Source organism: Bubalus kerabau, chromosome 11 (assembly GCF_029407905.1).
Source record: "Bubalus kerabau isolate K-KA32 ecotype Philippines breed swamp buffalo chromosome 11, PCC_UOA_SB_1v2, whole genome shotgun sequence".
Classification (NCBI taxonomy): domain Eukaryota; kingdom Metazoa; phylum Chordata; class Mammalia; order Artiodactyla; family Bovidae; genus Bubalus; species Bubalus kerabau.
In genome coordinates, this window is record NC_073634.1 from 105,696,297 (window position 1) to 105,710,581 (window position 14,285).

A 14,285-nucleotide genomic window follows, 5' to 3' on the forward strand; every position below is an offset into this window, starting at 1 on the left:
GGGAGCGAAGTTTCCGTGTCAGCGCAGAGGCTGTCTCCAACGGCGGACGCACAGAAAGGGGAAGTGAAGTGGGATGAGGCGTCTGCTGTGTCTTGAAAGCTCTACTGTCTTTGAAATGGAGAGAAAATCATGGCAAATGTGGCAAAATGACAAGTTCCTGTAAAATCTGGGAACTGGGTACGTGAGTCTCTCTGGTGCCATTTCTCTGCTTTTCTCATTGGTTGAAACACTGCATGATTAAAATTTTACTGGTGAACCCAAAGGTTCTAAACCAAAAGTCTGTGCTGTTTGTCTATATCAAACGTGTGTGCTGTTTGACCCAGCCCTTCTCCTTCTGGAAACGTATCCTAAGGGTGGAACGAAGGGTGTGCCCAGATGGTGGACACGTAGTCATGAGAATACCCCGGCAGGCATATCTCACGTGTTCAAAGAACGCTCACCACTGTGCGATTGGGGAACCCTGTTTCTGTTTCTTGTATGTTCTAGGTTTTCTACTACAAACACATGCTGCCTCTTGTAATGAGAAAATAAGTTAGGAAGCAGGAGAGAGAAGAGATGAAAGGAGTCTCAGTTATGTTGAAAATTCACTGAGGTGCAGCCTCAGTCCAGCTTTGCAGGATAAACGAGATATTACCGTATTACCACAGTTAATACGATACACTTACTATGGTTGTTTTCCCCGAGGCAGGTGGACCTAATAGTACAATCTTCGGCACTGTGGAATAGAGAGATTTGAATGTCACTGTTCAGTATGACAACAACAACAAGAAAACACCTCGCATGTCTGCAGAGCTCTGGGTATATTTATTTCTCTGCTCCCCAGATTTCATTTTCTGGGAGTGATGCGGTCGTTTATAACCCAGCGGTTCTGAGACGCTCCAGATACCATAGAACGTATCCTGTGTTTAGAGAGGTAAGTGATCCCTGAGATGGTTTATTCTTCTGTCTCCAAGGGGACGTGGACACGGTAACTTGTTTGCCGAACTAATAAATATCCAGAACAATTGGGATTTCAAACACCATAAAGCATTTTAAACAGGGACTTTGTCTCAGGGACACATTCTCAAATAAAGCTGTATTTTATGTAAATCGACCTTCAAAGGTGGTTTTTTCTTTTTTTTTTAATATTTATGCCTTTTTATTTAGCAAGTTGTATTCCCCATCATGTTGCAGAAGGAAATAATGGGGAAAAGCCTGGAGTGTATATGAGCCAGATTTATAAAACCCCAGATAGGAAAGGCTTTGTTTTCAAATATGGATATTTCTATGCAAATGGATACCGCTGGCTTCACTGTGGCACTCCTGGCTCTGGAAGGTTCCTGGCCCCTGCAGAAGCTCTAAAGACACTACTGGACTAGGGAGTAGGTACTGGCCACTGGAAAAGAAGGAAAAAAACCCAGCATCTAAAGAAGAGGGCTGGAAGGTGTGCGCTTGGGTCAAAACAAGGCCAACAAGATGTGGTGTGTGGACAGGTGAGTCCAAGCTGGTTCCTCCCCGGGTGCCGCACTGATGTCACCCATCCCCAAACTGCGGGGAGTGAGAGGCGTCGGCACCCAGGAGGAAGGAGGGCGGAAGCTGGCCTCTGGCTCCACCTGTCGGCCTGGCCCCGTCCCACCCCCAGGGACAGGTGAACAGGTGTGCACAGCAACCTGCAGGGCCCGTTCCTGCCAGGCCTCCGAGAAGGAGCCGCATCCATGCAGAGACCTCCTAGTTTGAGAGTGGACACGGAGAAGGGTCCATGTGGCCCCTGAACTCATGATCAGCACACCAGTACCCAGCCAGGCTGCTTGGGTTTGAAGAGACTTTTGCCCCAACTCCACAGCCCTTTCTCATTTTCAGGGAAAACGTTGAAGGCAAGTTCAAGGTAATTCACCGATTCACTCCACAAACACTCATTGAGCACCTCCTCCAAACTTGCACGGGGCTGAGTACTGCTGGGAAGAGCCCGGCGGCCCACACCAGGTGGGCGAGGTGATTGCTTCGGCACACACCTGGGAGGGAGCGGGGCCTCTGCCTGGTCTCTGCAAGGGAGCGGTCTCTCCGAGGACCACGAATGAGGCCGCACACGTCACCGCTGCTGCTGGATTCCTGCATGTCCCCAGCTGATGGCTTTAGAACAAACACTGTCGCGGCCCTCATTTCTAAACCTGGTCCATTGGCCCCACGGTGTGAAATGTAGGTAACCTGCTCCTTGCGAGCCTGGATCCTGGGCGGGCGATGCAATCAGGGATGAAGGACAGGAGGGCACCTGCTGCGGGCCGCACGGCCGTGCTCCAGCCCAGCAAACCCCGGCACACCCCCTCCCCTCCAAGCCACACTCGGCTGGTGGGCCTCCCGCCCTCCACAGCTGCCAGGGTTCTTCTGGCCAAGGGGGGGCCCTGTGCCCCCTTAAGTCCCCGTGGACCCCCGTTGAGGGGCCTGACCTCCACAGGAGCTGGGATGTGCCCTGGGCACCCTAAGAGCCACCCTCACCAGGGATCTAGGTCACCCAGGAGCCCTGGGCAAGCCTCTCCCTTCATCTTGGACTTCCCCGTTCTGACGACACTCTTCCCATCTTCCTACCTTGTCACCTGTCACCTCCCCGACAGGGGTGTCCTCCTCACCCCCCTCCATTCAGCCCCCAGCCCCACTGGGTTCCTCCCTTGGGATTCTCCTGACTGAAGGGTGCTGCTGCCGTGCTAAGTCCCGTCCCCCGGCTGAGCAGTGGAGAGGATGTCCTGGCTGCAGGGACCACGTCTCACCCTCCGCTCCAGCAGCTAGAATCGCGAGTAGCCAAGCACACAGCAGGGCCTCCGATGGCCTCCTCCTCAGCTGTCCCCTCTGTGGCCACTGAGGCTGTGGTCGCCTTTGTCACCACCATTCGCACCTCCTTGCAAAGGCACCTTCTGCCAGTCGGCACTCTTGGGTGCGAGCCACGGGACGCGGACGGGGCTGAGTCGTGTAGAGGTGGGTTTATTCACAGGCCAGCATGGCTCAGAGAATCCCACCCGGGCAGGAGCCAGGCCCAGGGCCACCACAGGAGCCAGCCCCCAAGGGCGGTCACTGAAGGGCACGGGGGGGACAGCCCTGCCGCCCTGGACACCCGGCCCAGTAGCCTGAGCCCAGAATGCCATTCACACACAGGGCCCACGGGGGCTGCCCCACCACCACCCAGCCACAGCCACCCATGGGCCCTACAGGCCGCCAGGGAGAGCACCTCCCGGAGCGCGTCCAGAGTCTGGGCTCCATGGGGCGATGAAGCTCAGGACGCAGGCCCAGGGCAGGCGAAGCACGTTCATCTGCGGGCTGGGAGCCAGGACGGGGCTGTATGGCCCAGCCTTTCTCTGGCCTTGGAACCCGGCCAAGGCCTTCCCGAGTGCCCCAACCAGAGGAGAGAAGCAGTGGAAGGTGGGTGAGTCTGGAAACGAGGTGGCTTTGGGAACACCTGATCAGGGCAGATTGGAACTAGGGTGCCAGGGGAGGTCGAGGGGAGGCACAGCGTTAGGGCAGCAAGGAGTGGGGGTAAAGGGTGGTGGGCCTGGCATGTTAGAGCAAAGAGCTTGCTCGGACCATGGGGAGAATTGCCCGCTTGCCAAAGCCAGAGGAAGGGAGTGGTGGGCTGTGGGTCTGGCCTTTGTGCCCGCCACCCTGATGCCCTTCCAGGGCTCTAACCCCAGGCCTCTGCCGTAGCACCCTAGAACTTGGGGTGGACCCAACAGGGCTCAGGGTCCGAGGGACCGAGGAGAAGGGGGACTGCACCTTGACAACGGCGTTTTGGGAACAAGCGGACTCCCAAGTCGTACACTCATTTTGACAAAGTTACAAGGCTCCACGGCTGCTGGGGAAGGCCCCCCCCCAACCCCAGCCTGCCTTCCGGGCTCCTGTAAGTGGCACCCAAATTGTACACATCTCCGAAAACACTTTAAAAGGGGAACATTCACACGGCCTTTCTCTCCACCTAATTTCTCACACACATTTATGTGATTAATTTCAGTTTCTTAAAATCTAACACCTTGAAACTCCAGCCCTGCTCATGAGTAATTATTTATAAACAGTGTCATAAAAGGCTGCTTGACTGCCAAGAGTAATCAACTTCTTCAACCCACTTCAAAGGAAATCAAAAAACCTTTCCATCCACAGAGCCTTTTGAGGTTTAACTAGGAGCATGATTTAAAATTCACAAGAAAACCCTTAGGTATTGGAGCTCTAATACACAGCTTTCTTGGACAAACGTTTGATAAAAAACGAAACACACCATTATATACACCATCGCCTGCTTTAATATTGCCCAGGGCTACTGTAAATGCTCACTTTGTACTAAATCTGCTTTTCTCGCAGCGAAGGGGCTGCCAGCCCTGTGTCAATGGCTCCCCCATCCCCTCACGAGCACACTCAGCGCCAGGAGCCCAGAGGCTTCTTTTCCTCTACACTGGCCACTGGCCATATCACCACACATCACAGGGAACCCCGACCCACCCAACATGCAAGCCGAGGAGGCAGGGGGTTGAGTGCCTGGCTGCAGGTGACACAGGCCACTGTATGCCGGGAGAAGGCAAGACCGACTGACCCACTAGCTCAGGGCCACAGGAATGCTCGCTGGACACCAGGGGGCCTCTCCAGGCCCCGGTCCTCTTCTAGAACCACGAGGATGGGTGAAACTCTTTCTGGCTTCCCTTCTCCTAGAGAAATCCCAGAAGCGTGGTCCTCTCCCATCTTCCTCATCCTCCCCTCCTTCTCCCGCATCTTTGCTTCACCTGGAGGTGGAGGCCTGGGCATGGGAGGGACACATGCCCTCTCTTCACGTAAGTGGTGGGACTTGAGCCAAAGGGCGAAGATGTGCCCGCGTCCCTCTGAGCTGCTGGCCCAAGGCCAGGGAGTGGGAGTGGAGGGCTGTGGGAACAAGTCGACCCCTCCAACCTGTGGTTCCTGGGATCCAATGACTCGAATCGCTGAGACAGTGTCTGGGCCCAAAGCCTAAGACTTCAGGTGTGGGGGAGGACAGCCAGGAGCCCCCCATCCCCAGCTCGAGCTGAACGAAGAGGGTCTGAATTCTCCACCCCACTGGAGAGGGACAGAGCGGTGTCACATGGAGAAAGGAGGAAGGGCTCTGCGGAGCGCAGCCTGCAGATAAATGGAAGGGATGCTGAGGGGGTGGGGAGGGGCGGCCCAGAGCACGGGACGGCCAGCGCCTGAGATGAGAGCCCAGCTGGCGACAACCGCATCGCGGCTAAAACAGAAAGGTGACGTCTGGACTTCAAGATTCTGGCCAAGTAGTCAGTTCAACATTGAAAGTCATAACTGCACAGAGAGGAGCAAGACAAAAGTGTAAAGACGAGTGGTAACCTTGGATGTCAGGCTGAAGTTCTAGCGGGGAGACTGGCGAAGCTGTGAGGCTAGTGGCAGGGGCACACACAGCGTGGCACACATGCCCCTGAACAGAACTCTTCAAGCCGAAAGTAGGGAGTGCCGCCACAACCCAACTCCGAGTTCAAAGCGTCCTTTTCTCAAGTACGGTTTTAGTCTGGAAAACTCTCACCGGGCTTCGCGCAAGTGGACACTTGCATGGCACCAACTGAAGCCCAGCGGGAGCCTCCAGGCCTCGGCGTCCCTTCTGCTGACACCACCAGGGACCAGGCTGGGGCTTGGCCGCCTCCATCTCAGCAACCAGACATGCCCGTTTTACAGAGGAAACTGAGCTTTATTTGGCCTTTTATCTTCTTTTGAGTGTGCTTTGCTTTATTGATTGGGCGGGGCTGGAGGGCAGCATGAGAGGGGAACATGGGCAGAAGTGCCTCCTGCATCCCTTAGTAACACAGCTTAGCAACCCCAGCTCCAAACGGCATGGGGGTGGGGTGGGGGGTAAGGCTGCAGGAACACCTTCCTCCAGACAACAGAGGCCACTTGGTGAGGCAGGGGCGGTGAGCGGGGGTCTGCAGCAGGACCGCAAGGAAGCAAGGGGGCTTCTCACCCCCACACAGCAGCGGAGCCTCCCTCCCTCCCACACCAACCAGAGGACCAGGTAACCGAGGCCTCTTAGAAGAGTCCCCGCGGAGCAGAGCGGATCAACCCCCAGCCCCACCACCCCGGCTCGGTCTCCACCTGGGGCACCTCAGCAGCTCACACCCAGTGTAGACGTGCACTTCTGCCTCCCTGGAGGCTCGGGGAAGGACAGTGTGGGGTGCTCCAGGCCACATCGCACTTTCCTGCTCGGGCCTCTGAAACAGCACCTCATTCTCACAGGCTGGGCCCGCCCAGGACCCAAGGGCAGGCCCCCAGAAGAGGCCAGGCGTGCCTGGCAACCCGTGGGCTCCGAGTCTCCTCTCACCAGTTTTTAAAAAACTACTTCGCTTCCTTTCTCATGTGAGGCCTCAGCACCCCGCCACGGGCATCTCAGGCCTCTGTCCCTCTCAGCTGCACCACTCATTTCACTGCTGAGCCGGGAGCACCTTCAAAGCAGTTAATGCTCCAGTGAAAGAAACATCAAAGCTCTGGGACACTGGCCTCCCTGACAGCTCAGGAGGGGCGGCCACGCTCCCCCACTCGTGCGCCTCCATTCGGCAAATCGACCGCAGGACAGAGTGCCTCCTCTCTCTCCCCCCTGTCCAGGGTGCCCGCCTTGGGTCTGGCTGGCCTGCATTCACTCGGGCGAGGTTTGGGGGGAGCTCTGGAACTCATTAACAGGAGCCCGTGACAAGACCATCAAGAACAGCCGAGTGCAGCCTGTCTGGGTAGACCAGAAGCCACACTTACACCTGACAAGTGGAGTGATCACAGAGCTTAAACCCAACAGGCGACATCAGCTGGGGCGTGCCAAAGCATTAATAATTGATTCTGTGGGCCATTCGGAGGTTTGCATTTTAATCACTTGGCAAGAGTATTTGTATGAGTTGTGCTCCAGAAGAAATTAAGGCATTTTTTTCAATTAACCACCTCCCCAAGTGGTCAAAACCTGTCCCCACCCCTGCTCTGACCTCCCTTTTAGGCACAGGGAGGGCAGAGTGGTTCCCAGGAGGCGGAGGGGAGGGACAGCTGGGAACTGGGGGAGGGGGAGGCCCGCTCTGGTGCTCACCATAATCGTTGTCTCGTTGCAAATGATCAATCATGAACGGGATGGGGTCCTTGGGCTGGTGGATCAGGAGCTGCTCCAGCATGTTCTGTGGGCACAGGGCAGACACTCAGGGGGTTGACGCCTACATGCGCACCCAAGGCCCCAGGCTCCGGTGGCCAAGCAACCTGGCATCACTATGGATACCAGTTATGGGACCTGATCTCTTCCCTGCCTCCCACCCTAGTGGGTGTCTGCCTCGGTCCCTGGGAGCAGAGGTATGAGGGAAGGGCCACATGGGTTTTGCTGGGAGTGGGGGAGCCTGGAAGGAGGCGGAGCTGGAGGGAAGCACCCTTGACTCAGAGCAAGTAGTCCTGGGGCCCTTGCCCCTCAGCTCCTTTGTGGCCCCCCCAGACCAGCCTTCTCTCACCCCTCTCCTGCAGGGCACCCATCCACCCCTCAGAGCCCTTGCAGATGCTGCTCCCTCAGCATGAAACACTTCTCCCCATGACGCTCACTAGGTCAATCCTGTGGCACGCTCCTGTAGCCCCCATGCATCCCCTTTATTGCCTCACCCACATCTCAGTGCCCAGAACAACCACAGAAGGGGCCCCACACAGAATGTGTGCTGGGTGACGTGGCCATTGCTGCTACCTGTGTCTGTCCAGTGTGGAACAGGGTATGTACTAGCCAGATATCTAAAGAGTCCTGGGATTGTCTGGCCATTTAATTCTAAAGCAAAGCAGCTTCCATGGTTCTAGAACAAAAGGCACAGGAATGAACCAGGTGGCTGGCAGCAGCGCCAGTGCACGCAGGAGCAGCCTTCTGCCCTAGGGGCAGGCAGGCAGACGGAGAACGGCACAGCAGAAACAGCACTGAACGGCGAGAAGGCCCAGCCCCGCTCTGCATCCCACCGGTCCCTTCCCCTCCCTGGGCCTCAGCTTCTACACCTATTAAGACACAGCTGGACACGATCCATGGTGCTATGGTGCTGGTGAGACAGTGTGAGATGATTCCAGATAGCTCACAGATGAATATTCTAAAATTCACTTTTACACAGTAAATCTAATGTGTATTAGAAAAAATCAGTACATCAAACCTTAGGATGAGGTAAAATAAGTTAATTTTTTTTTTTGAGTGGGCTGATTTAAAGAAATGATGAAGTTAAAATGGAAATATGCTGTTGGTTACATGAATCTATACCTGTGATAAAATTTCACTGTGTGGTGTGTGCGTGTGCTCAAGCTCAGTGACCCAGTCGCAACCGAGTCTTTGCAACTCCATGGACTGTAGCCCGCCAGGCTCCTCCGTCCATGGAATTTTCCAGGCAAGGATACTGGAGTGGGTTGCTATTTCCTTCTCCAGAGGATCTTCCCCACCCACGGATTGAACCTGCATCTCCTGTGGCTCCTGCACTGGCAGGTGGATTCTCTACCACTAAGCCATCTGGGAAGCCCCAAATTTCGTAGATTCATACGAAAAAAAAAAAAAAAAAGAGTGCTGGTAAAAATGGATGAGATTCAAATAAGGTCTAGTTAATAGTATTGTGCCCCTGTCAGTTTGCTGGTTTTGACAATGAACTACCCTTACGTTAGATGTTATTACCGGGGGAAGCTGGCGGAAGGATACACTAGAATTCTTTGCTACTTGTGTAACTTCCGGTAGGTCCAAAATCATTTTAAAATAAAAATGCTAAAAAATGAAAATGATGAAAAACCATGTAGGGAGCACAGAAATTACTAAGGACTGGAAATAATGGACTAAAAGCTTCCTCAGGCTACTCCTTCCAACAATTGCTATGAGGGACACCAGATTCCCTAAGAGCAGACCAGGGTGCCCCCAGGACTTGCCCGTGTACTGCCCGCCATCACTGAGGACTTAGGACTCAGCTAGCCATCTCCTCTACTTAGATAGGCCACTCGGTCTTAGAAATCTCTCGTGCGCCCTCTATCAGTGAACGCTTTCCAAAGGAAGCCTATGTCCGCAGGAGAGAGAGAGACGCGGGTTTCTTACTCTGAGCTCTGCTCTGAGCTGTCAGACGCTCAAACAGCCACAGGCATCACTGAGGAGGTGCCTCTGGGGATGGGGGTCTACCCGGAGGAGCAGACAAATGCTCCAGCTTCCCTCTGGCCCTCAGAACCTCTGAGTGGCTGAGAGATCCTCCAATCCAGCTCCTGAAAGCTTTCACTTCCCCAGGACGCCTCGGTGGGGAAGATCCCCTGGAGAAGGAAATGGCAATCCACTCCAATATTCTTGCCTGGAAAATCCCATGGAGAGAGGACCCTGGCGGGCTACAGTCCATGGGGTCGCAAGAGTCGGATACAACTTGGCGACTAAACCACCAACCCAAGATGCAGAAGGGAAACCTGGAGAACAGGCTGGGGAGTGGCTTTGCCTCGGGTCACACAGGCAGTGGGTCAGTCAGGTCGGGAACTCAGGGTGAGGGCTTGGAAGCTTCCCTGAACTCTTCGCTCTGAGGAGAAAGGGCCGGGTGGGAAAAGCTGCCTTCCACACCACACGGCTGCTGTCCCAGGAGGCGGCCTTTCTCAAAGGATGGAGAGGCCATCTTCAACTCAGACACTCCCCAGCTCAGACACAACACCGCAGCCAGCCTGGGAATGGTCAGCACAGGATGAGTCCCTTGGAAACCACCTCTTGCAACCTGGCGTTTCACAGACAGGGGAACTAAGAAAAAGGAAGGAAACTCTTCCAGATCATCGACCTGACTGGGTTGGAGCAAGGGTCCAGTCACGGCCGGTATGGCCTGCCCCCTTTTCCTCCCTCCAGGACCAGCCGAGTATGGTCAAGGAGCATCTTTCGGTCGAGGGGTTCCTTGGGGGTACGATGACACAGTCGTGTCGGACACCCCAAGTCGGGCGGCCTCGTGGCTAACAGACATCACCCCTCCCAGATGTAGGGTCGCCAGCGCGCAGCCGGACCGCCGCCAAGATGGTCCCCGGCCACCGCCTGGTGTCGCGATGGGACAGGGCTGCCCGGGTCACCTGCATCAACTCGAAGATGTGGTTCGCCTCCCCATACTGGGGCATTTGCGGGGGAATGCGGTGAGGGGCGGTGGTCGCGTCCATGCTGCTTCGCAGCGCGGCCGCTCCCTGGGGACCGCTGTCGCTAGGGCCTCGCGTCATCAGCAGGCGCCGCTCCCTGGGGACAGCCGTCGCTAGGGCCTGTGCGTCATCAGCACGCGACGCTCCCTGGGGACCGCCGTTGCCAGGGGCGCCACGGCGCTCCGTCATCAGCACGCGTCACTCTCGCGCCCCTCCCCTGCTCCGGGGCGAGGCTGGCGCCGGGTCTGGCTCCGGGTCTCCTCAGCTGCATGAAGGAAGTTCTCCCCAGCTCCGGCCTCGTCCCCCAACTCTGCGCGCCTCAGCGGGGAACCCCAAGTCTCCTCCTGCTGCGGGCTCCTGGCTCAGAGGGCCCCCTCTTGTGCTGAGACACCCTACAGTATCCCGAGGGCACATCGGCCCGGGAGAGGCGGGAGGCGGATCCTACTTCTGTTTCCGCCAAGGCGCCCCGGCCCAGGCGTTCGGTGCTCCTTGAGCCACCCCAGCTCCGCTCACTGGGCCTCAGTTTCCCCGTCTTTAAAAGGAAGACGCTGGGATAGATGGGCCGTTCAGTTCAGGCGCTCAGTCGTGTGCGACTCTTTGCGAACCCCATGGGCTGCAGCACGCCAGGCCTTCCCTGTCCGTCACCAACTCCCGGCGATGTGGGGCAGGGTGTTTGAAAAAGTAGGGACTGCTGTATCCCTCGACCCCAGGCCCAGCGGGTAGTTCCTGCGGCGTGGGCGGGGCTGCCACGTGACCCGATTGCTATGGCAGCGGCGGTAACAATCAGGCCCGCGGCCCCGCCCCTTCTCACCCCTGCTCTCCCCCACCCCACCCACCCCTCCTCCCAAGCCCTGGGAAGGGCCTCCCCGCCCTTCCGGGGCCCCAGACACCCGCGGAGACTCTCCGGCTTCAGGGCGCTCCGTTGAGTGAAGGCCGCTCTAGGACAACCAAGGTTAAAGCAGGCCTGGGGAGGGCCACCCAAGCCCTGGATTTGGAAACTGGGGGGCGAGGGGGGTGGTGTTGGAGAATGGAGGGGGGCCGCCTCTGCTGCCGATGACCCAAGAGACCGATGGGGTGGGACGCGATGGGGGGATGGAGGTCTGCGAATCGTGTTCATCCCGGGTGGGGCCGGGGGGTGGACGCCTGGTAGCGACCACAGCACTGAAATGGAAGCTCTAGCTCTTGTCCAGTTGCTCTTCTCAGGAGGAGCTGCCCGTTTTTGAGCTGTACTCTCAACAAAACTATGGGTTCTGTGAACGTTATGGAGAGGGAGTATGGCATAGTCAATGCAGACTGCGCAGAGTTCAAATCCTGACTCCACTCTCAACTAACTTGCCAGCCTGCCCTGGGCCTCAGTTCCCTCCCCTATGAAGTGGGGATTATGGAAGATTCCATGAGCTAATGTATCAGAAGTATAAGTAACTGATGTGTAGTGAATGCACAATGCATAGCTGCTACTCTTAGAGATATTATGTCACTGAATCTTTGCACCAACCCTGAGAAATAAGTACCTTCATTCCATTTTACAGATGAGAAATTGGAGGCTCAGAATGGTGCAAAGTTGTTGGCTGAGCCATTTCCCCTCTCTGGGTCTCTTTCCTCATCCGTTGTCAATCATGGAGCATTAGAATGAATCAGAAGAGCCCTTAAGGAACTTCTAATCCAAACTCCCTCATTTAACAAATGGATAAACTGAGGCTCTTGAGAAATCTGTACGCAGGTCAGGAAGCAACAGTTAGAACTGGACATGGAACAACAGACTGGTTCCAAGTAGGAAAAGGAGTATGTCAAGGCTGTATATCGTCACCCTGCTTATTTAACTTATATGCAGAGTACATCATGAGAAGCGCTGGACTGGAGGAAGCACAAGCTGGAATCAAGATTGACGGGAGAAATATCAATAACCTCAGATATGCAGATGACACCACCCTTATGGCAGAAAGTGAAGAAGAACTAAAGAGCCTCTTGATGAAAGTGAAAGAGGAGAGAGAAGTTGGCTTTAGCTCAACATTCAGAAAACTAAGATCATGGCATCAAAAGCCTCTTGATGAAAGTGAAAGAGGAGAGAGAAGAAGTTGAGCTTTAGCTCAACATTCAGAAAACTAAGATGGCATCCGGTCCCATCACTTCATGGCAAATAGATGGGGAAACAGTGGCTGACTTTATTTTTTCTGGGCTCCAAAATCACTGCAGATGGTGACTGCAGCCATGAAATTAAAAGACGCTTACTCCTTAGAAGGAAAGTTATGATTAACCTAGACAGCATATTAAAAAGCAGAGACGTTACTTTGCCAACAAATGTCTAGTCAAGGCTATAGTTTTTCCAGTAGTCATGTATGGATGTGAGTTGGACTATAAAGAAAGCTAAGCGCCGAAGAATTAATGCTTTTGAACTGTGGTGTTGGAGAAGACTCTTGAGAGTCCCTTGGACTGCAAGGAGATCCAACCAGTCCATTCTGAAGGAGATCAGTCCTGGGTGTTCATTGGAAGGACTGATGTTGAAGTTGAAACTCCAATGCTTTGGCCACCTGATGCGAAGAGCTGACTCATTTGAAAAGACCCTGATGCTGGGAAAGATTGAGGGCAGGAGGAGAAGGGGATGACAGAGGATAAGATGGTTGGATGGCATTGCTGACTCGACGGACATGAGTTTGGGTAAACTCTGGGAGTTGGTGATGGACAGGGAGGCCTGGCATGCTGCAGTCCATGGGGTCGCAAAGAGTTGGACACGACTGAGTGACTGAACTGAACTGAGGCCCAGAAAGGGGAAAATTCTAGGCTGAGGTCACTCATAAATCCAAGGTAGAGCCAGCCTTCCAATGCATATTCATTGGAAGGACTGATGCTGAAGCTCCAGCACTTTGGCCACCTGATTCGAAGAGCCAAATCACTGGAAAAGACCCTGATGCTGGGAAAGATTGAAGGAGAAGGGGCAACAGAGGATTGATGGTTGGATGGTGTCATCAACTCAGTGGACGTGAGTTTGAGCAAACTCCAGGAGATAGTGAAGGACATGGGAGCCTGGTGTGCTGCAGTCCATGGGGTCACAGAGTCAGACATAACTGAGCAAACGAACAACAACAAAGAGCCAGCCTGGAACTCACTTTCCAGCAGCCACAGCCTCCAAGGGAAAAGGGCTCTCTCCCCTCAGAACTGCCTCCTCAGAGCACGCACACGTTGGTAGGCTTGTCAAGTCAAATCCAACTGCAGAGACAGCTGGGGAAGAAAAGGAAGCAGCCTCCCTCCGAACAAAGAGTACCGCCACCAGGCCTGCGATTTGCACTGGGGAGGTTCAGCTTGCTTCCTGGACATTTCTGAAGTGACTTGCCTTTCTCCTCATTTATTTTAAGCCCTAGGCACTTTTCATAGCACGATTTAATCTTCTTTAAGAGCCTGGAAAAATACAAATCAATTAAAGCTGAAAATCTAGTAGGTAATCACTTTTTCCTTCCTCCTCCCCCAGATCGAGAAGCGCCTGCACCCCCTGCCTTTCATCTAGACTAATTTGACTGCGGTGACTCTTGTTCAAGGGACAGCCGCTTTGGATAGCTTGTTACAGCTCCCCTCACGACATCCCTGGCGCGCATGTCACAAGTCAATAGGATCAAGAACCAAGTCGGTTTTGCTCTCAGGGGCTCTTGGGGCCACCAGCCAAGGTAGGGCTGTATCCCTGAAGAACTTGGCAAGCTCAGGACGGCGGCAGAGAGCGGGGTACACTGAATGCTAGTCCTCGTTGCTTTGGGATGGGGCAACAGGGAACAGTCTCACACAAGTGGAAGCGAGGCACTGGGTCTGGGTAGTGCAGGCCCTTGGTATCCACACCTCACCCACCCACACACCTACCTCCAGCCTCAGTCAGTCTGGTATCTGGTGTGTTTCTCTCAATGGACCCTCACTGAGGTGGGGGGAAGAGAGGAGGTAACCAAGTAAAGATCTCAGGCTCAGTGAAATCGGGCAGAACTGAGTGGGACATCTGGGTTTGCTCACCAGCTGCCAGACCTCAGCTCTGTCGTCTGTCCTGTGGGAATAACCGTGGTACCTCATTCAAGGGGCTGTGGCGAGCATCTGAGATGAGGCTTGTTTACCTAGAGCCTCACTGAGTAGCCGGCTGTTACTAGGAGGATTGGGGCGAGCCACCCGGGATCTCGGTGAAGGCTGAAGCTCAGCTCCAGTTCGGCCTCCCCTACACTTGCCCGCCT

At 55.0% G+C, this 14,285-nt stretch overlaps 1 protein-coding gene across 3 annotated transcripts in view; it reads right to left on the reverse strand.

The window, feature by feature from the left end:
- AK8 (adenylate kinase 8) overlaps positions 1–10,452 on the reverse strand; it is a 145,051-nt gene extending 134,599 nt beyond the window's left edge. For 2 of the 3 annotated variants that reach the window (XM_055541492.1, XM_055541491.1), the window contains exons 1-3: positions 10,027–10,452; positions 7,049–7,133; positions 666–715 (exon numbers count right to left, since the gene is read on the reverse strand). In XM_055541492.1, the coding sequence (XP_055397467.1) occupies positions 666–715; positions 7,049–7,133; positions 10,027–10,275 (384 nt within the window). In that variant the 5' untranslated portion in view covers positions 10,276–10,452. Of the gene's footprint in view, positions 1–665; positions 716–7,048; positions 7,134–10,026 lie in introns of those variants that run through there. The other variant, XM_055541493.1, reaches the window with a different exon arrangement.
- Positions 10,453–14,285: the final 3,833 nt, after the last annotated feature.